Source organism: Rhipicephalus sanguineus, chromosome 4, assembly GCF_013339695.2.
Source record: "Rhipicephalus sanguineus isolate Rsan-2018 chromosome 4, BIME_Rsan_1.4, whole genome shotgun sequence".
Taxonomy (NCBI): domain Eukaryota; kingdom Metazoa; phylum Arthropoda; class Arachnida; order Ixodida; family Ixodidae; genus Rhipicephalus; species Rhipicephalus sanguineus.
The window spans coordinates 2,491,694-2,516,217 of NC_051179.1; the positions used below are offsets into that span (position 1 = coordinate 2,491,694).

At 48.2% G+C, this 24,524-nt stretch overlaps 1 protein-coding gene across 2 annotated transcripts in view; it reads right to left on the minus strand.

Moving 5' to 3' along the window:
• LOC119389288 (derlin-2) overlaps positions 1 to 19,294 on the minus strand; it is a 184,972-nt gene extending 165,678 nt beyond the window's left edge. The window contains exon 1 of one of the 2 annotated variants that reach the window (XM_037656490.2): positions 19,040 to 19,289. In XM_037656490.2, coding sequence (XP_037512418.1) covers positions 19,040 to 19,132 — 93 coding nt within the window. In that variant the 5' untranslated portion in view covers positions 19,133 to 19,289. Of the gene's footprint in view, positions 1 to 19,039 lie in introns of both variants that reach the window. The other variant, XM_037656489.2, reaches the window with a different exon arrangement.
• Between the last annotated feature and the right edge of the window lie 5,230 nt (positions 19,295 to 24,524).

Sequence of the window (24,524 nt, forward strand, 5' to 3'; positions counted from 1 at the left end):
AGTAATATAGATTCACATTGTTCTCGATGCTGCCAATATTTTTGTTGAGTGTTGCTCAGTTATTGGGCGTGCAGTAAATTTCGTATGACTGTGATACGCGGGAAAGTTTTTTGTTTGCGCTCTGTCAAACATTGCTGTCCTACATATAGGACGCTAGGCAGATGGGGTGTCGTCGTCGTGTCAATTTGGAACGCGCGTTGCGTCGTGCCCATGAGGCTTGTAGTAACGTAATCACACGAATAGGAATGTGTAGTACTTTCATTTCTTTATTTTATTTGCAGTCAGGAGATTCCCTGCGGTTCGTTTTACTCAAGAAAAGACCCGCAAACGCTCAACGACATTTTGAACCGTGCGGACGCTGGCGAAGATGTGCCTTCGGTTGTGGCCATTCTTCCACCCGACAATTACGCTGCGACAGTGACAGATGAAGAAAGAGGCGATGAAGAAGGCACCAGTATGGACCATCTACCGGGAAGCACTCTTCGGGCCGAAGTCGTCGACTCGTGTTCAGAGCCAAGTGACGATGAGGAGGAGCCACCAGCTAAACTGCAGAAACGTCATGTCAAGTGGGATAAACGTGACTTGAACTCGAGCTTCCCAGTTGGCGATACGTGTCAGCCGGATTCCGCCGAAGAAAGACCACTAACTCCAGTAGAGGCATTTGAAAAATCTTTCGATGATGAGGTAATCACCTGCTAGTTGAAAACACCAACACCTATGCACAGCAGAAGAATCGGTTGTTGAACGTAAATGCTGGTGAGATGAAATGTTTTCTCAGCATTTTGCTTCTCAGTGGCTATGTACCTGTTCCAAGGCGTCGAGTGTTGTGGGAAAACTCACGTGATTCTCACAATGAACTCGTCGCGAACTCCATGAGGCGTGACCGATTTGAAGCCATCTTCACAAACCTACATGTGGCTGACAACAACAATTTAGTGCAAGAAGATAAATTCACAAAACTGCAACCACTGTTCAAGCTGTTGAATGAGCGGTTCCTGTTGTATGCTCCATTACTTGACTGCTTCAGCATTGATGAGAGCATGTGTGAGTATTTCGGAAAGCATGGATGTAAGCAGTTTCTGAAAGGGAAGCCTATCCGTTTTGGCTATAAACTGTGGTGTGTTTGCACCCCCCTGGGCTACTTACTATCCGTTGAGCCCTACCAAGTATGGCGTCAACGTTGACGATAAAAACAAGCTCGGCCTAGGAGGATCTGTTGTCACAGAAATGGTCTCCAGAATGAAAGCAAAGTTTCATAACCGTTTCCATGTATTTTTTGACAACTTCTTTTCAAGTCTAAAGCTCGTTAGAATGCTTGCGACAATGGGTGTCAAGTACATAGGCACCGTGCGGGATAACCGTATCGAAAACTGCCCGATCCTCACGCAGAAACAAATGAAAAACAAGGCTCGAGGATTCTACGACTACAGAGTTGATGCCGAATCGGAAATTTTGGTATGCCGTTGGAAGGACAATAGCACGGTTACCGTTGTCTCAAATGCTCATGGGCTTGAACCACAACAAATGGTCAAAAGGTACTCAAGAGAAAACAGATCCAAGGTGACGGTGGAGCAGCTGTTTTTGATCTCCAGATATAATGCCAACATGGGAGGGGTTGACCGACTGGATCAAAATATTGCCAAGTATCGCACTGCCATTAGAGGAAAAAATGGTACTCATCACTCCTGACGTATCTTCTTGATGCATGTGTCAACAACGCATTCCAGTTATACAGAAGAAGAACAGCGAAAGCGCAGCTTCTCACGTTTCGAAGGAATGTCATACATGAAGAGCTATGGCTCCAAGCCATTGCGTGGTAGAAGCCGCCAATCTCTGCTGGAAGCGCAAAGCCCATTTGACCGCACTGATCACACAGTGATCCCTCAAGAGAAGCAGACAAGGTGCGCTCATTGCCATGAGAAAACCACCACACGTTGTGAGAAATGTGACATCGGAGTGCATGTCAAATGCTTCAAAATGTACCATTCGATTAAGTAGCGCATCTGCCTAGTGTCCTACATGTAGGACGGCGCCAAAACCGTTGTTCGAAAAAGTTTCTTCGTGAATAAAAGCCTTATTCTATTTTCTGAGATCGTAGAAGGAATTATTTCGGGAAAATAAATTAGTTTTGTGAATTTCCCTAAGTTCAGGCATATATGGGTTAAAGTTGTCCCACGTAAGAGATGATGAGAGTAGGTCATCCGTATCTGAGGTACAGGAGCTTTCTAGAGCAAAGAGCGTGGAAGCTAATGGCTCCCTTTGATGATAAAAGGGATGATCTAGACGCTTATCTGCACCGTTTTGAAAGAATCGCTGTTGGTCAAGGATGGGTGAGACGCGAGTGGGCGACAGCACTGAGTTTATGTTTAGTAGGCGAAGCCTTGAGTGTGTTTGGAAGAATGCCGGCGTCCGAGTCGATGGACTACGACAAGGTCGAAAAGGCTCTGCTTCAGCGGTTCAGGTTAACAGCTGAAGGATTTCGAGAAAGATTTCGAAAATGTAAACCCAAAGACGCAGAGACGGGTAAACAACTTGTTTGTAGATTAACAAACTATTTTGAGAGATGGATAGAAATGTCCGACACAGAGAAGACATATGAAGGGGTCTGAGATAGAATCGTGATTGAGCAATTCTTGACTTGTTGTAGTCCAAACCTGAGTGTTTTCCTTAAAGAACGAGCACTGAAGCGGCTCGATGACTATGCTGAGTGTGCTGATCAATTTCTTGAAGCGCAAGGCTTCAACAACTTAAGTAAAACAAAGGAAAATCCCCATAAAATGGATGGTGGAGAAAAGCAAGCAATGGCGGGTGATATACCTAAAATGCTGAGGTGTTTCTTGTGTAACCGTGTGGGTCATCATGCCCGGGACTGTCGTTTCGGAGGAGACAACAGTAAGAAACAGGTGTTTTGCGAACACTGTGAACGGAAAGGGCATCGCACTGAAGATTGCCGACTACGGAACAAGGGCCAAGCTGCTTGTGTAGTCCCGATGAAGAAAGTAGTACCACGCATGATAGATTTGGACAAGAAAGCTCCTGATAACGGAACTGGCAAAGACAACAAGAACAGAGATAGCACTCAGCAAAGGGATGAAACCCCGTATCTACCAGTTGTTTATGGAGTGCTGTATGGAACGCAAGTCAGGGTGCTTCGAGATAGCGGCACGAATATAGCCTTGGTGAGACGGAGTTTGGTGCGCGAAGAAGACATGACAGGTGAAACGCCGTCTGTTATACTGGTTGACAGCACAGTTCGATGCTTACCGGAAGCCAAGATACAGGTGTGAATGCCTTATTACAGTGGTTGGATTACAGTCAAGTGTGTCGAGGAACCACTCTACGACCTCGTATTGGGTAATCTACCAGGCGTCAGGAAAGTGGATGAGCCTGATCCAACGTGGAGGAGTACAGGCGCAAGAGCAACAGCACTGCCTCAGAGGGAGTCGGAAGTACATGGCGAATACAAGGACGACGATGAAGCAATGAAGATTGGGGGCGGAGAACCTGTCCAAGCAGTATCGTTGGCTGTGACAACAAGATCTTGCAAAAGAGAAACACACCGGCCGTTAGCTGCGCTGAAAGTGCCTTCAGTCGAGGTACTAAAGGTCACGCCTCAAGAGTTTGCTGAAATGCAAAGGGAAGATGCGTGCATTCAAGCATGCCTTGACAAACAAAGAAACACAACCCCAAAAAGAAAAAGTAGGACTGTTCACGAATATCAGAGACTAAATGGACTTTTGTGTAGGAGATGCCGGTTTGCGTCAGGAAGGGAAGCTTTGCAGTTGATCGTACCAAAGGATCTACGACAAGCGGTACTTACTTTGGCACACGACAGCATTATGGCAGGCCATCAGGGCATAAGAAGGACGGTTGCGAAGGTCGCTGAGCATTTCTTTTGGCCGGGTCTACAGAGCGAAGTGAAGAGATACGTGAAGTCTTGTGACATCTGCCAGATGACGTTTCCTAAAGGACGAGTAGGCTGAGCACCCTTGGGAAACATGCCAATCATTGAAGTATCATTCCAGAGAGTAGCAATGGGTTCTCACGATGGTTGACATGGCGACAAGATATCCAGAAGCCATCGCACTGAAAAGTATAGATGCAATCCATGTCGCTGAGGCCTTACTAGAGATATTCTCTAGGTACGGTCTCCCAAAAGAAATGCTAAGCGACAGAGGTTGGAATTTTACATCTGAACTTATGAAGGAGTTCAGATGTAAAATTGCTGCTATCAATCCAGCAGATGCTCACTACGCCATATCACCCCATGTCCAATGGACTGGTCGAAAGATTTAACTGCACTTTAAAGAACATGGTTAGGAAAATGTGCCAAGAAAGACCCACTGATTGGGATCGTTACTTGCCAGCACTATTGTTTGCATACCGGGAAGTGCCGCAAGCAAGCGGCACTTCCCGGTATGCACCTTTCGAGATGTTGTATGGCCGCACGGGCAGAGGACCCTTAACGGTGCTGAAAGAGGTATGGGCAAACGAAGACCTTGACGACGACGTTAAGACGACTTATACATACGTGTTAGAACTGCGAAAGAAGCTTGAAGAAACATGCAAGTTAGCACATCAAAGTCTGAGTGAAGCAAAGGAACGATATAAGGGATATTACAACAAGAAGGCCGTGTCAAGGCATCTGAAACCGGGAGACAAGGCTCTAGTATTATTACCCAGTGATGGAAATAAACTGCTGATGCAGTGGAAGGGCCCATTCCAGGTTACACAGAAAAAGAACGAAGTAGACTACGAACTGCTGGTGAACAATGCCAAGAAAGTATTTCATATAAACATGTTAAAAAAATATGAGGAGAGAAATGAGCCAAAAGGCGACATTGAAGTGCAAACTTGCAACTACAAGAAGAGCATGGGGCTGGAGAAGGTTGCGATCAATCCAGCGCCGGAGACGAGAGAAGCAGCGGAACTTCAAACACTATTGGAGAAATATGGTGAATTATTCTCTGACCTACCAGGGAGAACCAATGTCATTGAATGCAAGCTAGACTGTACCACTACGACGCCAGTTTACGTCAAGCAGTACACTTTGCCGTTGGTGGCACAAGAGTCTATTGAAAAGGAGGTAGACGAGATGCTCCGTCTTGGTATTATAGAGAAGTCGACATCACCTTACAACGCACCTTTGGTTCTGGTAAAGAAACCCGACGATTCCAACAGAATTTGTGTGGACTTTAGACGGTTAAACAACATACTCTTGGCGGACTCGGAACCAATACCGAGAGTGGATGTGGTCTTTGCAAAGGTCGGCGGGAAAAGGTTCCTTTCGAAGTTAGATTTGGCCAAGGGGTATTGGCATATACCTATGGAGAATACATCCAAAGAAAAGACGGCGTTTCCATGTACACGAGGACTATTTCAATTGAAGCATATGTCATTTGGACTCTAAGACCGCGACAGCCGTGTTCACGAAACTGATGAGAGTTCTGCATGGTCTTAATAACGTGGAGCACTATATTGACGACATCCTTGTGGCTACAGACATGTGGAGGGAGCACCTGGAAACATTGGAAAAGCTCTTTCGAAGATTACAGGAGGCCAGATTGACAATTAAGCCAAACAAATGTGAATTTTGGTTTCAAGCGGTCACTTTCCTTGGGCACAAGTTGGGAATGGGTCACATAGCCACAAAGGGTCAAAGGGAATGGGTCACATAGCCACGTCTGAACAATAAAAAGAAACGTCTCTTTCGTTCTGCTAACTCCTCTCAATCTGACTTTCAGTGGCAGAAATACCACGCTGCGGTCAAGCAGTATGAGAAGCACGTCGCAGACACCAAACGTGGCTTTTTTTCAACCACGCTGCCCTCCATGTTGCACACTAACCCGAAACGCTTCTGGCAATGCATTAATCCCCAGGTGTCTAGCAGTGTTTTTCTCCGTGACAGTGCTGGCTGCCCTGTTCCGGAATCTGAGACTGCTGATGCTCTAAACACTGCTTTCTGTTCTGTGTTCACTAATGCATGCCCCGAAATTCTTCCTCATTTGCCACCGTCTAATTACCCCCCCATGGAAAACATCACTTTCGACGCGAACGGCATTGTTACAATTATTGAGTCATTAAAAAATTAATCTTCGTGTGGCATTGATGGCATAAACGCTAAGGTATTAAAAAACACCAAGCACATCACCAGTCTCTTCCTAAGGTTAATATTCCAGCAATCCCTCTGCACTGGATCTATCCCCTCTGACTGGAAAGTTGGTAAGATAATTCCCATTTTTAAAAAGGGCGACCGTACAAATCCTAGCAACTACCGTCCCATTTCCCTCACCAGCGTTTGTTCTAAACTAATGGAGCACATTCTACATTCACACATTGCCAATTTTCTGTCAACTGTCAACTTCTTTCATCCTAACCAGCACGGGTTTCGCAAAGCTCACTCTTGCAATACTCAGCTCGCATTATTCCTGCATGATGTACATTCTAACCTGGATCTGAACATCGTCACCGACGCTCTTTTTTTGGACTTCGAAAAAGCCTTCGATAAAGTATCGCACATTCTTCTCATGCATAAAGTTTCGCACCTAAACCTACACCCCGACACAGTTAATTGGATACGTGAATTCTTGACCGATCGCCTTCAATTTGTTTCCACCAACTCATTTTCCTCGTCTCTATCCCCTGTTTTATCTGGTGTGCCGCAAGGCTCCGTACTTGGACCGCTACTCTTTCTTATATATATTAATGACCTTCCTGTTAATGTATCATCTAATATACGCCTTTTTGCAGATGACTGTGTTCTGTATCGTCCAATAACAAATTCCATAGACTCTTCCTCTCTCCAGGATGACCTCCTTAAAATCCAGGCGTGGTGCAACCAATGGTACATGTCCCTCAATGTCAGTAAGTGCTCCCACGTGTCCTTTCATCGTCGCCGTAACTATGTAGCTCCTTCTTACTCTCTCAACAACAACACATTAACCCAATGCAAGACATTTAAATACCTAGGAGTACATATATCTAGTGATCTGTCCTGGGCCCATCATATTCTCCAACTAACTAATTCCTGCAATCGCCTATTAGGTTATCTACGCCGTAACCTATCATCAGCATCCCCTGCAGTCAAACTACTTGCATATAAAACGTTGATTCGATCCAAACTAGAATATGCCTCTGCTATTTATGACAATCACCCAGTCAATATAAACAATTCCCTTGAATCAGTCCAGAACCGCGCTGCCAGGTTCATTCTTTCCGATTATTCCTACAGGTCAAGTGTATCCGCCCTAAAATCCCAGCTCTGCCTCCCCTCACTTTCTTCTTGCCGCAAGACTGCTCGTCTAATATTATTTTTTAGGTTTTTCCATTCGCTGCCTCCAGGAAACCAAATCATCATTCCTGCACATCGTTCCTCTCGCCACTCGCACCAAAATGCTGTATATCTACCACGTGCACATACGACCACCTACCAACGTTCATTTTTCCTGCATACTGCCGGAGAATGGAATGCCCTTCCATCCGATATCGCCCTCATCACCGACATTGCTCAATTCACAGCTGCCATTGAAGACCATCTTTCAAGACATGAAACCTAACCTGACCCGCCAGTTTTTTCGTTCGCCCACCCCTCATGTAATGTCCCATGTGGGACCTTTGAGGTATTATGAATAAATGAATAAATGAATAAATGAATAAAAGAAGACATCCTCAAGAAAATCCAAGCAGCAAGGCCACCGAAGACCAAAAAAGAAGTACAGTCCTTCTTGGGGTTGACAGGATTTTACAGAGACTTCATTCCATATTACGCCGAGATAGCTGACCCTCTAGTGGAACTGATGAAGAAAGGCACCAGCAATACGATTGAATGGACGAAAGCGCAAGAGTCTGCATTTGAGACACTCAAGCAGCGCATGGCTGAGCCGCCTATTCTGCTAGCACCCAACCTGGAACAAGAATTTGTCCTGCGCACTGATGCATCAGAAAAAGCACTGGGGGCTGTGCTGCTGCACGAAAAGGACAATACACTACATCCAGTGTTCTACGCAAGCAAGCGCTTGATTGAGCGAGAAAGGCATTACTCAACAGTTGAAGAGGGATGCCTAGCTCTGGTTTGGGCTGTGAAACGATTTCACATTTACCTTTATGGGAGGCATTCCAGAGTGCAAACTGATCATCAGCCCCTCGAGTATTTAAGCAAAGCCAAGCTAACGAATGCGCCAGTGATGCGATGGAGTCTTGCATTACAAGAATATAGCTTTCATGTCGAGTACGTGAAAGGAAGAGAGAACGTGGGTGCTGATTTTATGAGCAGGACCTCGTAACGACAATGGGGGAAAGGTCTATCATTGTTGTGGTTGTAGTTGTGACTAGGGGGCGCAATGACATTATAATATCATATGAACTTTGAACTGTGCAACGACACATCTGATGTGACGTTTAGCGAAATAGCAGTGAGGTGTGGTGAAGTGATTAGTGATGTGGTGTGATGCGAGTGCGCCGGTGAACTGCATCAAGGGAACGTGTATATGACACATTAAAGACGGAAGGCCCTGGAACATCAGGAGCAGTTTTTCATGCCGAAAAACTCTTCAAAAGGAGGGCGTATCATTGTCATGAATTTGTTGGCTTGTGGCAGAAGAGGGAGAAGTAGAGGAAGACGAAATGAGAGAAAAGACAGATGTCAAACGAAGAAATATAAAATAAAGAAAGAAGAAGACCATACATTGAAGGAGAATTCAATAAAGAACACAAAGAAGAAGAGGGAGAAGAACAGGCACGAGAGGCGATGTGGCCGGCGAGGAGAAGGAGGAAGGCAGGGGGCACTTGGAACGGGCAGAGGCGCGAATGAGCGGTGGTTGAGGCAAGGCGTTTGCCTGAGGTCCGCCAGCACAGCTCCTGGAATTGTACCCCAGCCTTCGCAGCAACGCACTGTGACCTGGGAGGCGTGACCAGGAGGGCGACCAGCTCACATCAGCGAGACCCTGCTCCTGAGGATGCACAGATGTTCTGCGGCTATGCTCCGTGGGTCGCGCATCGGACGACGAGCGGGACAGCCAATGCAAGTACCTGACGCGGCGGTGATCGGGAACTGCAGCTACCCGACGGTGCAACAGACAGTCGTGCTCCGGTGAAGCAACACACTTCGCTGACACGACAAGCCGTCGCCTCAGCACCGGAGCTGCCACGTCAACGCCAGTAACCCATGATGAAACTAAATATTTTTTATCAGTTTTGGGATGGTGTGCACAAGGGATGGTTGTTTATATAGTCGGGCTTTTTTCACTACTTCTTATGTAAATAGTTTAGTGGTCTTTTCACATAAAGCATTTTTTCATTATCCTCGGTGTTCCTGTGTTGTGTTTAACCATCTAGAGACCATGACAGTAGGGGCCGTAGGGTCGTAGTATGGGAGGTGTCAACAAACGATGGAGCTTTGCGAAAGCGTTGTAGCACTCTGACGACCACGAATGGAGGGGCCCGTTACTTCCGAGGAGCTTCGTCTGCGGTGATATGATAGTCATGAAGTTTCAATGAAGCGCCGAAAGTAGGAACACAATCCTAAGAAACTGCGCAGTTCTTTGACAGACGTAGGTTTCGGGGACTCGGTCACGGCCCGAAGCTTGGCTGGATCGGGGAGAATTCCGTCCTTGGACACGACGTAGCCGAATATTGTCAGCTGCCGTGCAGAAAATCGGTACTTCCTTAGATTCAGTTGCAGACCAGCATCACTCAAACGCGTCAACACTGAGGGCGTTTCCGCAGTGAACGGCACACGCGCTTTTTGGTGTGTAGGTTTCAGTATCACCAGCAAAATTAGCCAGATTTCATCGCTCCGCAGTGATTACCAGTGGCCGCCTTTCAGAAATTTCAAAGCGGCTATGGGCAATTTTTGGGAAGGGCTTCCATTCGCCCATTTGACTCGACCACTTATTTCCACTGGTTAAAAAGTTAATTTTTTAAATTTCTATAATTACTGTCATAATTAATGTTTGTCCGCATCTGAAAATGCCCTTCCCACAGTAGAGGTAACACTGCAGGTAGCACGCAGATACCTCCTTTCTGTGATTTTTAAAAAATACTGGACACATTTTTTTAAACACCCTGTATATATATGCAGCATGTTTGGCAAAAAAAAAACGCGAGGATAATGTTTATCAAGGATACAAAATGAAGTATCAAACTGATTAAAAATTACATCTGAGGTGGTCGAGCATGAAGACCAGGTCAGTTGGTGAGGAATGACCCAGCACTATCTCCCCGAGTTGCCACGTTGTGAAAGGCATGTGTCGAGTCATACACTTGAAAGTGGCCGCTCAACATCAAAGAATGTTTTATTTCCAAAGAACCAAGCTTTTTCTTATCTACGCATGTGTATTTGGCGCCTTGAAGAAGCAGTTCGCGGCAGAAGACCTCACTATTACATCCTAAAATCCAGATTTGCCTGCTTGCCTATGACGTTTCTAAACAGCCACGATGTCGCGCTTCTGTGTATTCCTGACCGACAGAACTGAGCGAAAGCACACGAACCTCTTGGCTCGTCTCTGCTGCAGAAGCCGCCACTGTCCCCCTACGATTAGCTATGGACAAGGGGAAGTTTCCTGAACACCAAGGACCTTCTCGGCACCCTGCTTATATGAAGTGCTGGTAGCCAAAACGCTGTCGCGATGCCGACGCCGAAGAAACGCTGCTTTGTGTTTGGGTCACGCACCTGCATTAGCCTCCCATTCCACATCACTGTCGCGGAGAACACGCTCGGGAGGAAAAGAGGCAGCACAGCTCCCCCCCCCCTTACAAAAAAAACAATACAAAAAAAAAATATCGAAGCCTGTTCAAGCTCACTCAGCAAGTCCGCGCAGCGCACGAATACAGCCATATGAGAGGCTGGTGGTAGAGTGTAGGATCGCGGAATATGGGCGATACCAGGTGGAGCCACGTCGCGCCTCTTAAATTTGACGCGAATTTTAAGTCCAGACTGAAAGTACACACAGCACTTCAAAGCCTGTAAAATGGAAACCAGAGGCTTGACATGCATGACAATTATACCATAACAATAAGGAAATAAAAATGGAGGAAATGTTGCAGAAGAAATTTAGATAACTAAGCTATTTTCTTTAGGAGACATTAAGAAAGAGCGAGAGGTTAAAATGTACAATTTTTATGGATATTTGCCTCTGGTTTGTAAAAAAAAATGAAAGCCCGAGGAAAATATGTGTCCGCAACATTTCCTCAATATACTAAAAATGAATGCAGTGCCGAAAACCACCTGTAAAGCTGACAAAAATTGGGCACGCTAGGGCTTCTCAAAATATGCATGTATTCTCTATGGGAGCTCGTGCTGGTGAATCCTCTTAAACCATTGTGGTAGCTGAAGTTGTGAACATATATCTGGACACAGCGAATCGTCAATCCCGCGTAAAGATGACATCAACAAGCTCATCATCAACACTGGTACCTGATATGCACTTCTTCAAAACGTCGTCAATTAAGGAGAGAAACTGCACGGTGTGCGCTTACTAGTAATGGGTAACCGACGCCTGTGATCATGCATACGCTACCACACTGCACTTCAGCAACACGGGAGGCAGAAGTTCGTAGCTTGAGCCAGTGGCGTAGCCAGGGAGGGAGCACACTGTGCCCGTGCCTCTCCCCCCCCCGAAATTTTTTGCATACAGAGCACAAAATGACACTTGACCACATGCGCCTGCCCAGCCCCCCACTTCAGATCAAGGAGGTGCCCCCTCCCCCCTGAAAAAAATTTCTGCCTATGCCCCTGGCTTGAGCCACAAACGTGTGCGTCCCGCTGGCCTCTGTCTCTCTCCACCAAGGCACGACATTCGCTTACGAAATCGTGTCCTTTCTGCAACACCTACTGCAGCGGTTTTGTTAGTCGGTGTTCTCACAATCAAAGCAGTCGGCGGTGGAGAAATCCCGTTGGTGCATGTGGAAGCTGCACTACTCCGATGAGCCAACGCACTAACATGAAGCGAAAGGCAAAGAACGTAACTGCGTCTAGGGTGCCTCGGCGACGCCAGCGCAGCCTGTGTCCCTCGGTGGTATCGTGACACTTGACCTCCGTGAACTATGACCTCCGATATCGCGCGCAACCTCGGAGTAAGCGCTAGTAAGTGTCAATCCTGACGCATTACTTCTTTTCACCTATCACAGATGGCGGCACCGCCCCGCTCCTCCCTACCTACCTACACCGCCAACAGAGAGCAACATGTGAGAGAGAATGTGTGAAAGATATAAGGGACATTCGTAAAGTGTCCAACATCTGCCAAAGTAGCTTAGTCGGTTGAGCGTCGAGCGCTTACCGTCGCGGCCGCAAGGTCGTGGGTTCAATTCCCAGCGGTGGATCTTTTTCTTGGTTTTTTTCTTTCTCTTCATTGGCGTTCATTTTATCAACATCATATCCGTAACTGATGTACTTGGTGGACCCCGGCATAAAGCACTTTCGTGTAAAAACTCAGGAGACTTGCTAATTAGGGCGGAAACAGGCAAATCCAAGTGCCAGAGGGCATGCAGACCATTAGGAAAATCTCAATACAAAGTCTGCTCAAAAATGTCGCAGGGTGACCACAAACACGGCCAAAGCTCACCATTCAGACTTTCTACATAAACTTTAATGGTGATTCGAACAAACAGGTATATTAGTCTGACAGAAACGGCGTTCTGCGCTCTGAAGTTCGATAATTCATAGCAAGAGAAATGAATCGGAGAATTACGCTTAGTAAGCTCGCAGTTCAGAGACAGCTTGAGGCCATGACCTGGTCCCATGTCATCATCAATGCTGATGGCATCACAACTGGTTGAATAAGCTGTAGCTGCATTTCAGATTTGTAGCCTATGAATGACTTGGCTGGAGTTCGATGCTTCCTCGGCACGCTCCACCACATTGGACGCTTTGCCAAACCTCTCGACTGTGACCGCACATATCTGGCTGCTGCTGAACAAGAATACTGCTTGGACCTGGAGGCCTGCTCAAGCCACAGCTTTTGAGTCATTGAAGAAAATGATGACTTGAAGTCTCAGTGTAGCCACGTATAACCCTGCCTTTACAGCTGTACCTGCAGGAGCTAACCCTGACGGACTTGGACCCGTACATTGGCCACTCTGCGACAGGCAATGCGCAAAACGAAAGCATGTAAATTTCCGAGTATTGCAAGCCAGGATGGAGTAGAAGGGGGATGTGGATCAGCAGCAAGCATTCGAAGAGCACTGATAAGTAAAGCAGAGTTTGTTGCCCCTTACGATCCAGACAAAACATTGGTACTACTAGGGTGAGAGACTTGAGCAGTTGGCATTGTAGCCGTTCTATCTAATGGCCCAGCTGAGGAGATGGAGCAACCCATCGACTTCCACTCCCGCATACTCACGGACACGAAGCAGAATTATTTACAGATTGAAAAGGAAGCCTTAGTGTTTGGACTGGCGAAATTCCAGGCATATTTCTTGGGTACAAAATTTACACTTCTGACTGACCACAAGCCAGTAGTCATCCTTTTCAAGCCAGATAAGCCAGTTCCAGCCATGGCAGCAGCCAGGATCCAACGGTGGGCCCTCCAGCTGAGCAACTACTGCCACAATGTCAACGGCAAGGCGAATGTTTCGGCGCACTCAGCCGCTTGCTATGGGCCACGTCTTCCAGGGAAGCATCCGAAGACGAGGACGGCACCGATGACTGTAAGTACGTATTTCTCACCGCCACTCTAGAGAGTGGAGTGCTGTCATCCAAACAACTGGCCCGCTACACGGCCAAAGATGAGTTACTTGTGGTGTCAAAGTAAGTGCAGGAAGACTGGCCGTGGCATTTAGATACGAAGCAAGCAAGTCTGAACCTGAATCTAGTCCAGAAGGACGAGCTAACTGTGAGAGAAGGCTTGGTGGTTTGGGGCCACCAAGTCGTCGTGCCTAAAGCAATGAGGAACTCAGTGTTGCAGCTTATTCATGAGACAAATCAAGGAATAACTGCGATGAAGAGGCTGGCGCACTCGCTGCTTTCGTATCCCTACACTGACAAAGATATTGAGCAGCTCGGTAAGATGTGCGACATGTGTGTTTAAGCGGCACCGATGCCTCCACGCCAGGCACCAGTTCTGTGGCTGGAAACCAGGCAGCCATGGTCTCAACTGCACATGTATTTTGCGGGACCAATGGATGGCTGTTAATTGTGGTCGATTCCCACAATGAATGGGTGGAAGCCGTGCCCTTGAAAATGTCCACAGCTTGGACTGTAGATGCACCCTCTCGCAATTTTGGGTTTAACTTAAGTCCTGTGTTGTGTGTCCTCTTCTTGTGTCCCCGTTCATTCAGCGCTATTTTTTCGTCCTCCTCTACTGCACTTGACAGCACTGCGTGTGCAAGCGAAGCTGCGGCACGCTGTTCTATACACTCCGTTCGGGACCTATAGAGGGCACCTTGAAAGACGCACGCAGCGCCACTTGCGGTGCGGCGAGCATGCAACGTTGAGAGCCTTAGCAGACAACAGTGCCTCATTGCTTTGACAGCTATGGCGGCGCATGCGCCCGTCGCTGGCGCGTTAGTGCTTCGAGCTGGATTTAAAGATATCGTAGTGGAATCGTTCTTCTGCAATGCCACTATTAAATAAGGGGAAAACCTGCACGAGAGCGGCCACGTTTTTGACGTGAGTGAACGCTTTGCTACGGCATCGTCAGTACTGACGGCTAAATGCGTGCGTCAGGCGTGCGTCCCACAAGAGGCTTACTCCATAGCTATCGAGGCAAGCTGTAATTTATTCATGCTTAGAATATTATTGGTGCATGCCCACTACCCGTGTACTTGCAAAATGCTCAGAACATTTAGAATTGTCCATGGCCACTCGCCGTGGAAACTTCGGCGAGTGGCCGGGCGGCGTGGTTATTTGTTGGCGGCTTCGTGTCATGTCGATTCGCAGCCACCAAGTGTATTGCTTGAAATTGTCGCGCGTAGCAACGACCTTATTGCAGCATCATCATCGCTCATCATGATCATTTCTACCTCGCCGCTCGCGCGGCTCATGCCTAGAGCTTGAGGTGCGGGCGAGAAATAAACGTGTTACGATCGGCCCCGCTTCCTCTTTCGCTCCAAGTGATGTGGCGCCGACGATGGCAAGGTCACGATCGGCCACCATCAGTCTACCTCATTCGCTACAACCTCTTTTGTTGTTTATGCTTCTTTCCGAAACAAACATTGCGCTTCCGTCGCAACAGCGTTCGCAGAAAACTGCAACGACGGCCAGATCTAAGATGAAAATAAATAGCCTCGATTTTAGTTCCGTGTGCACACTTGTCTACATGCTGCACACTTTGTTTGTTTCGTCAACGCCGAATGATTACAGGGTCAGCTGTTTACTACAAGTATCAACCACTTAAAGTGCTTGCACACTTGGCTCTCTCGTCTGCGCGAGCTCACCACGCTTTTATAATTTGCGCAAACTCTGGTGTAACCCAAGCTACACCCTAGTGCAGAGGTGCGCAAACATTTTCGGTACCAAGGCGTTGGACTGGGCTAGTTGGTACATTGTCAAAATCGATAAAAAACCAGCGGTAAACACAGGACACAGTGAGTGTCCCGTAGTTTCCTCACACTGTGTCCTGTGTTTACCACTGTTTTTTGTTTTTTTATCCGTTTTAACATTTTCGGGACCACGACCTCTCGAAGCTTCCGAGTGCCATAGGGCTACCCCAGCCGTAGTCTTTCTGCTTTAATCCTAGGATCTATCCGAAGAGCCGCGACCACCTGAAATTTTTGTCCCTCAACATCTCGGGGGAAGGGGATCGACTCCCAGTTAGCGCATCTCTAATTGAACAGCTGCGCTTCCGCCAGTACTAAAATCATGACTGCAGGAACAGCGCGAACATAAAGCACGGGACGTAGAAGACACACATACGACGACACGGCGCTGACTATCAACTTATCTTCTGCAAGCACGGACGGCTTACGATACTCGTCAGGAAATATCGTTGGCACGTACGACAGGGACGACACATCCTTGGACGGCACACCCCCAACGAAATGTGCACTGCATGTCTTCGAGTGCCGAGAGGGCTCCCAGTTTGTTCCGTCATGGCTGAAATGTACTGATGCTAGCGGCACAAGAAAAACAAAACCGCAGAACGCGAGACGGCAGAGGGAGCGGGAACCAAGCTAACTTTTTTGTCGCACAGCCGTGATCCGCTTCTGCCACTGCCCAATAAAGCACGGACGAGTTGAGAAACGGTGAAACGTCGTTCCCGCAGGGCACAACGTGTACCTGTTGGTACAACCGACGACGCAGCAGTTCATGACTGCGTCACAGAACACCTACAACTGCGTGCTAGCGGGCGCGGGAAAGCGTTCGCTTCTGCTCGGGCTCTCAACAACTGCCTTCTCTGACGGCCGCGCGGTGGCGCGCCAGTCGCAGTGAACGGAGTGTATAGTGCTACATGGCAGCTAAGATATCGCAGAAAAGCTGGCATGCTACTGAATTACTCAAGCACTCACTCAGCCAAAGCAACACCTACAAACGGAGCTTAACTACAGCACAGAAACTTCATGCAACTATGGCACTACTAATTGCAACACGTACAGTTCGGCAATCGTACGCTTTACATGTGCCCATCAGAATGTGTTGCCCAAGACGTTTAAAATCATGCTACAGCACATGTCAAACACAAATGTCATTTATTTAGCAATAATCAGGCAAAATGGCAAGAAAGAATGCATACAAATATCGATGGCAATAGTGCATGCTTCCCGGTTAATGCTGGCCTGCCACATGAATCACCCTTTCAAAACACTCTGTCACACGTCCGTTCTTTGTCACATTGAAAACACCATTGATTCCATATAATTTAAGTCCTTTCTCTTCATTTGAGGGTCCTGCTCTTAACTTTCTGTAAGCGGGTAGAAGCCTACCCGCTTTACCATACCTGCGGCCTTCGCGCACACGCAGTTGCATACACCGCGAACGTAATAGACGGCATTCTCCGATTGCTCCTAAAAGGAGGTACCAGCTCGTGCAAGGATGCGTGCGTGCATGAGTAGTCATGAAAAAAATTGCAGCTTTTTATTGCGATAGCAATTATATGGACAGTCTTGGCTGGAAAATGTCCGTCCCCGTCATTCACCGTATATGTACAAGTATGTATATATGTAGAAAGGCCACAAAGAAAAATAATTCAGAAATTCTTTCCGACGCGCGGAATCGAACGGGCGACCTCTCGCTTTGCAGCCCGCCGCGTTAGACGTTAGGCCACGACCGCACCGTCTCTCATCCTGCTAACGGCGAGCTATTTATATATGCCATGTAATTCAGCATGCTTTCTTAGTGGCCACATAGATGGCGCGACGTGCGCGCGTGTTGCGCGCTTTAAAGGGGCCCTCCAACACTTTTTTTGAAGCGCCTACATCGCTGCTGACCGCATCAACGCGTAGTGGCGCTCGCCAGAACTATTGCGGGCGGAAATGACGAAGATGGGCGCTGGCCTGTGATTGGATAAATGTAACGTTAGAAGTAATAGCGGCGTTGCATCACAAAAGGGGTTATTATTGGGTTTAGTTTTTCTTGAGCAAGCTTTTTTCACTGAACACCAACTAGACAGACGATCTTAGACATTTCAGCTTTAAAACTGCAGCGCCCGGCAAAGGATGCGCCGAACGCCACGGCGCTGGAGGGAAACGCGCTCGGGACGCTCCAGGCGCCGTTGTTTGTAGAAACAGAAGGGAAAAAAAAAGTGAGAGCGTTGATATAGACGCCGTCGCAACAAGAAACACGACTAAGACTAGAAAAAATGTAGAGGCGTTCACAATCTGCCTCGTTTCGCACGCGCAGTTCACTCTTAATGCACCACATTGTTTGTTACTATCGCAACGGCGTCATCAATACGTTGGTTAGAACGGCCAACATTGTATGCAAGCTTCCCGTACGTAGGATCTTTCAGTTCATTTCATTGGGGCGCCATCCGACGTCACAGGGCGAGTGAAACGTGGTCAGGTGACCCCGCGAAAATCGAGTTGAGGGTAGGCCTCCATTTTATTGTATTTTGAGTTTTCTAGGCTGAATAACTTCGGACTGCGTGCCCCTACCGCTGCCGTTCTTGCTGCACTAATCTCTTCAGCCTCCAGTCTACGCAACCCGAAAGTAAAAACTGTAAAACAATGAGGTCAGGAAAAGTGTTAGAGGGTCCCTTTAAAGATCGTCGCCCCGCCCCTGCGAACGCCGTTGCTGTTCGCTCTACAGGACGTCGTCGCTTTTGTGCGCTTATCTCAAGGAAAGAAGGGGCGGCCGGTAAGGTGCTTCGCTTCGCTCGCTGCAGCGGCCGCGTTTGCGAAAGGAGCGCGCTGTTGGAACAGAAATAAGTAACAACTGTGACAATTAGTTCGCGCTCGTCTTGTGTGTACATGTTCGTTTTGTTTCGTGCGTCCTGCTTTATGTTTGAGCAGTGCGCTTCAAGTGTCGAGCTGTGACGCATTAGTTCGCGCTCGTCCTGTGTGCGTTCTTTTCGTGCGTCCTTTGGGCTCGAGCGATGCGCTGGCAATTTCGAGCTGCTTTCCGTTCTTCGCGTTACTACAATTTATTGCTATCGCAATCATCGCTTCGCCGTTGCGGCGAAACTGTGACTTTTTTTTTTCAATAAGCCTTCAATTGATTACCAGCGCTCGTCTTGCGTTATTTGATATTTCTTGGTGCACGTTAAAATATGCGCTTAGCTTGCCGCCATGCTCGCGTACTACGTACTGTAGAGGACCACTCTGACCGCAAGTGGTTGTTGCTTCCTTCAGCCACCGTTGCTAAGTTAGCGGTCCTTGCGGTCGCCCGCTATTTCCGTTACTTAACGGGGGCCCGCAAGAGGTTAGCGTACGAGGCATACGCAGTGGCGGTAAACGCTAACGCAAAGCTTTGCGTGCGCTATTCTAAAACTGCCTAATTTTACGGCAAACTTTGCGCGGGAACGCAATGCATGTATTTTGACAAAGAGGTAGGTTCACGACTCGGGTCCTCTCCCACCGTCATGCGAGGCCCACACTAAGAGCGGTCATCATGTCCTTCCTTTAGAGCGCATTAAAAACGACGTCGCGGCGACAAGGTAGTACTTACTACTGCGGCGGTGGTAAGCACGCACGCGGCAGTGTATGTCCGGGTGACGACAGGGACTTGCATGAATTCTTGCGTCAACATACGCAGAGCCATCACGTCTCGCTCAGCGTTCGAGGTAAGTGCGCGCACATCAGTAGGCTACAGCATATCGGTTAGTGGTGCCATAGTTTCCCGTCTAATCCACGTGTAACTCACTGCTGCAAAGGCGAGACCACCGACATCACACAGAACAGCGGCGAAAGGTGCTGGCCGGATGTGAGCCAGCCACCGGCCAACAAAATCCATTTTGTGAAACCGAAACTCCTGACGGGCGCGAGGAGACCATATGCAATGCATAACGTTCGCGTGTGCTCGAAGGCTCGACTTACGCCTTTTAATGGGCGGGTCCGAGACCGGCCCGGCCCGCGGCTTCAAGCCCGGCCCGAGCCCAGCCCGGGTCCGCCGGAAAACGCTTTGGACGGCCTGCGCGCGCTTTTTTTTTTTTTTTCAAGCAACATGGCGGCGCCCATGTTCGCGTTTGTTTTGCGCTGAAGCGGTGCCCGCCGCGTAGAGATGACGCCGAAATGTTTGGGCTTTTGGGACGGCGGCCGGCGTGCAAGACGCGGCACTTACGCCTTCGGATGTTAGCTGTTTTAAGGTAAGTAGTTGTCTCACCTGTGGCATTTACGCTGCGGTCTTCTGTTCCGCGCGTAAGCTACATGTGAATTTGTTTCAAAGTTGCAGTCCCTTTGTGACGGGATTATAGACCTCGTGAGCTGGTATGGTGGCGCTACTGCTCTCGCCCTCTATCGGGCTAGCGGCGCACTGTTAGGATTGTCGCCTACGGGCCCTTTCCGCATGTTTCAAGGCGGCGGCTACGGTTGCGGCGGCCGCTGTTCTCTAAGAACGGCCGCCGTAGTTCTTTTTTTTTTCTTTCTGTGTGTGTAAATACGCTGTGCTAACTTATCTTTATTTATGTTTTTCTTCCTGTCTGAAAAACCTCAAAACCAGCATGCAGCGACTCTTGTTAACGTAAGCATTCAAAAAAACTTCGTCCCCTATTCGCCTCAAGCCATTCGAGGAAGACAGGCCCCTCTCAGTCATTCTTTTCGCTGAAAACCGAACTGCGAGCCCTACCAACAAAAAAAAAAAAAAAAAGAAAAAGCCGACAAAATACAGCTGTTTGCGCCGGAAACAAGTTCTTTTCCGTCTCTTGGACACCGTCTCTTGGGAACAGTAGACCACCCCCCCCCAACCCCCCCCCCCCCACACACACACACACAAACACGCTCACAACGCACGCACGCACACAGGCGAGCGAGCGCACACACTTCACAGACAGTGAGGCTGCAAGCGAGCGCCCATCAGTTCGTCTGGTTGTCGTCTGCTAGGAAAGCGCATCGCCAGCCCGCGCGCGAACGTGAGGACAAGACGCGACGATCGTCTGTTGTTCTGCGGTTTCCGTAGGATTGAAATTGTAATAACGTGTGTTTCAAAAGGAGTTCTTGGTCGCTTGGTACGAAGTTGCACGCGAGTGGTCAGTGTGTGGTCTGAAAGAAGAATTGATGTGCGCGATGGAATCTTCCGACATTATTGGGAAATGCAGAGTGCAATCGAAAACCGAGGACTACGCCGAACGAGTGGAGGTGAGCTTTTGATTTTTCAGTGCTCTACGTGTGCTGAGCCATACCGAACTGTTTTCGTTCTCAGCGAAGAGGACGCGGCAAATTTGTGTCTGATTCCGCACCGGCTACCCCTGCTCGCTGCTCTGGCTGGCAAGAAATCACGCGTGAGAGCAGGAGACGCAGACAGGCCCATTGCCCCTCTAGGTGGCCGTTGTCAGCCTGCTATCTTCCTATTTCTTTGTGACATTGTAAGCTTGTGTATACATTTAAAATAAATAATAAAAGACGAAAAAAAAACGCACGAAAATGGGGACACTTATGTACGGAATTCGAGGCGTTGCTTACGCAGCCCCGCACAGCTGCGGTAGAGTTGTCTTTCATTTTCGTCCGACTTCCGAGGTAACCCGCAGAATTTTAAAGCTAGTTGCTTCCGAACGGTGTTCCTACAGCTCTTGTGCCAGCCGTGCAGGCAGAAGTATGAAAAAGTACCGGACTACTGCGACGTTTTTACGTCCTTTCGGCGAGGAGCCCTGCGTTTTTAACGTGACTGCGCGCCCGGGAGCAACAAACGACAATCCTAACTTTTCAGCCGCGGACGTCAGGTGGCGCTGCCTGTTCGGTTCAAAGCTGCAGCGCACTAGGCCTATACCGCGCGTTCACCCAAGAGTCCTTTGTCATCTTTTTCTTATGACGCGATGCACCGCCTTCCAGCTTTCGCGCTGTATACATGGCTTGCACCTACGTCACTTGACGTCACTGCTCGGAGCGAGTCGGCCATATTGGTGAACAGCGGTTAGACCTTGTTCAGCGCTGCCTGCTAGCACCTGCGAGTTCCTTCCTCTGCTATGGTTATGCGCAGTTGTAGGCTGATCTAATCGTAGCGACAGCTGCGGAAGAAAGAAGCAGCCCACTAGTATGAGCTCCTTTCGAATACGAGAGGTTATGTGCGAGCGTACGAAAATGTTCAGCGCGAACTGTCAGAGGACCTGGCTGGCGCGCAGAAGGCGTGCTAATTTCGACGAACAAAACCCCAACGTTCGTGTGGGTGGAGCGCACTTCGTAGCATGTAAGCGAAAAAGAGAGGAGATATGAAGACACTGATTAGCATGGATGCTCTTGCGTTCATAGGAAAGCCGTCCGCGTTGTTCGACGAGACGAACCCAGACTGGGCGCCGCCGTCTCTACTGCTCGGCTACAGCTGCAAGCATGCAGGCGCTTCGCGACATGAGTGCACGAAAAAACGGCGTCATGAAAAATGGGAAGCGGAGGCCGAACGGCGCCGAGCACAGGCTGATGCGTGTTGATGAAGCCGAATGCGGTTCGCTCCCGATGACGGTCCGCATGCAGTGACTAAACCATCAGCACTACGTTCACACACACGTACTACATCCTTCTATGTTTGTGACAAACTGGACAGCACAGGAGACGCGCGATCGAAAAACGCGCTGCGGCGTGTGCACCTCGCCGCACTCGCACGAGAACTAAGCGCGAACATCAGCACTTGTTGATTTAGCAGCGTTCGTGCATCGCTATTTCAAAACTCGGGGCTGGCGAAGGGGCCATACTCATGAACCGTTCAACTTACCTTGCAAGCACGATCAAATTTACGGTCGCGAAGCTCGTTTTCAGACAGGCTGTTTACCCAGCCGCTGGTAAAGTAGTCGTGCGGTTCCATTGATTTGTACGCATTTATTTCGCCCAGAGTAACCAGGTCAGCGCTGAAAACCAAATAGTCCACGATGTCCCCGTACCTGCGACACGTCTGGGAAGGCGGAGATGTTCGATGTCGTGTCCGTTCCGAGTCGAAGCATGTGTCCACTCCGTCGCACAACCGCACCTTTTCCTCACAGCGAGAACATGCTTGCCCTCTCAGTTCTGAATAGTACGCCGCATTTAACGGCTGCCTTGTGCCAACCGGTGGCATGATGCACGAGAAACGGCTCGCGAAAAAGAAAATGACCGTGGGAATGCGGTTCCGTCGTACTAGGGTGGCTAGAGTCGTACTGAACACTGTAGTCGTCGTACGGCTGGCTAACTCTATGACGGCTGGTACGTGCCGCTGTTCACCAATATGGCCGCCGCAGTAGGACCGCAGCAATGGTGACGTCACGTGCAAGCCATGTATAGTACACTGCTTATGAAACGCATAGTAGCGGTTGGAGCCTTGGCGTTCGCTAGATAAAAGTATGCTCATTTATTCTGAAAATGAAATCATTTGCGAGTCAGTGCACATGTCTGTCTCCTTCTGTCTGTGCCACTTCGCGCCGTTTATCATTTCGCTGTGCTTCAAAACCAACTAGCCCACAATCAAGCATTAACTGCAGGAAGCTTTCCTAGACTGTGACATATTTTGAAAGAAATTACTGTGAGAGAAGAGTACTTCACAGTGCATGTTATCTAAGACATAATGTCATGACCACATTGAAATGACACTTCCGGGACCCTATTTAAAATACTATGTTAGACGACAAGGCTGAAGATCTTTTACTTGAAGCAGCATTAGAACACCACAATATGTGAAGCGGTGTTAAATTTTGGAACAAACTGTGTGTTCTAACACCTTGCAGAGATGCCATAAAATTGCACCAGAACGCCATTCACAGAAACACATGTGCTCTTACCCTTTTCTTAAATAGTGTGTTCCCTCGTCTGGTTGATGCAAATGCATGGTCCACCCGATGTAGCTTCCTTTATGGTCTGTCTGCAGCTTAGAGTTAGTCTTAATCTTTCTCCTAGTGATTTTCTGCATGGTATCTTGTTGTTCAGCAAGCGTCAACTCCCCCAAGAAAATGTTCTTGAACATCAGTCTTGCCTTGGAGGTAGCACTAGTCATACGTACAGCTTGGTAAGAGGGGCTCCGGAAGTATACATGACGTGTGGGGGCGACGTCCGTGGGTTGAATGTTGCATCGTGTGTATGTGATATATATATATATATATATATATATATATATATATATATATATATATATATATATATATATATATATATATATATATATATATATATATATATATATATATATATACGCGGTTTCCGATTACCAATATGACGCGACTGCCAGGTGAAATATTTTCAGATTTATCGGCTGCTGGGAGAATAGACACTGCCGATCTAGGTCGCTCACAGCCTATTTCTTGTTTTTTGCCTCACCCAAAGTCTATATCGACCAGATGACGCTGATACCATCTTATGTAGCGACAATAACACGTTTACGCGGAACATCAAACGCGAAATCTAGAGCTGTATAAGCAGAAAAGGAAGTCTGGTTGTAGCTTACCGCCTTATTGAAGCCGACAGTGAGGTCGATGTTCTTGATCATTCTCTACCTGCTTGGGCGTGTGATATGCACAGCCAGTTAGGGAAAAACGAACACTAACGGCAAATATGAAGTTCAGCTGGAATGAACAGGGGTACTGAAAAATGCGTGCAGTTTCAGTTGGGTGTGAAAAGATGACTCATTCGTGGTGATATTTGCAAGCAAAGGCCGAACATCTTTTACTCAATTTCTTTCGCCCCAAACTCGGCGCTGAAGAAATGTCTTCACGAATCTTGTTGCTCTCAGCGAGTTAAGGCGCAATGATACGTCACCACGTGAATAAACGGCCGCTGCATGGCAGCGGCTTTCGTGATTGCCGCTATGGATGTGGTTGCAGACTTTGAACATCGCAGGGAAGATCTCGCAGTGGAAGCAGGATTGCATTTCAGTGAGTCTGCAATGATCCTCCGTCGCGGTGGCGGCAGCTCTTTCTGCGTACGAAGCCTGGCTCCAACAGACGGAAAGCGAAGCCTCGTTTTCGTCGACGGCATGCGAGGCGTCCAATTGCCAAATACTGCTTGTGTACACGCGTATTTCATTTTGCGTTTTTATTTATGGCGAA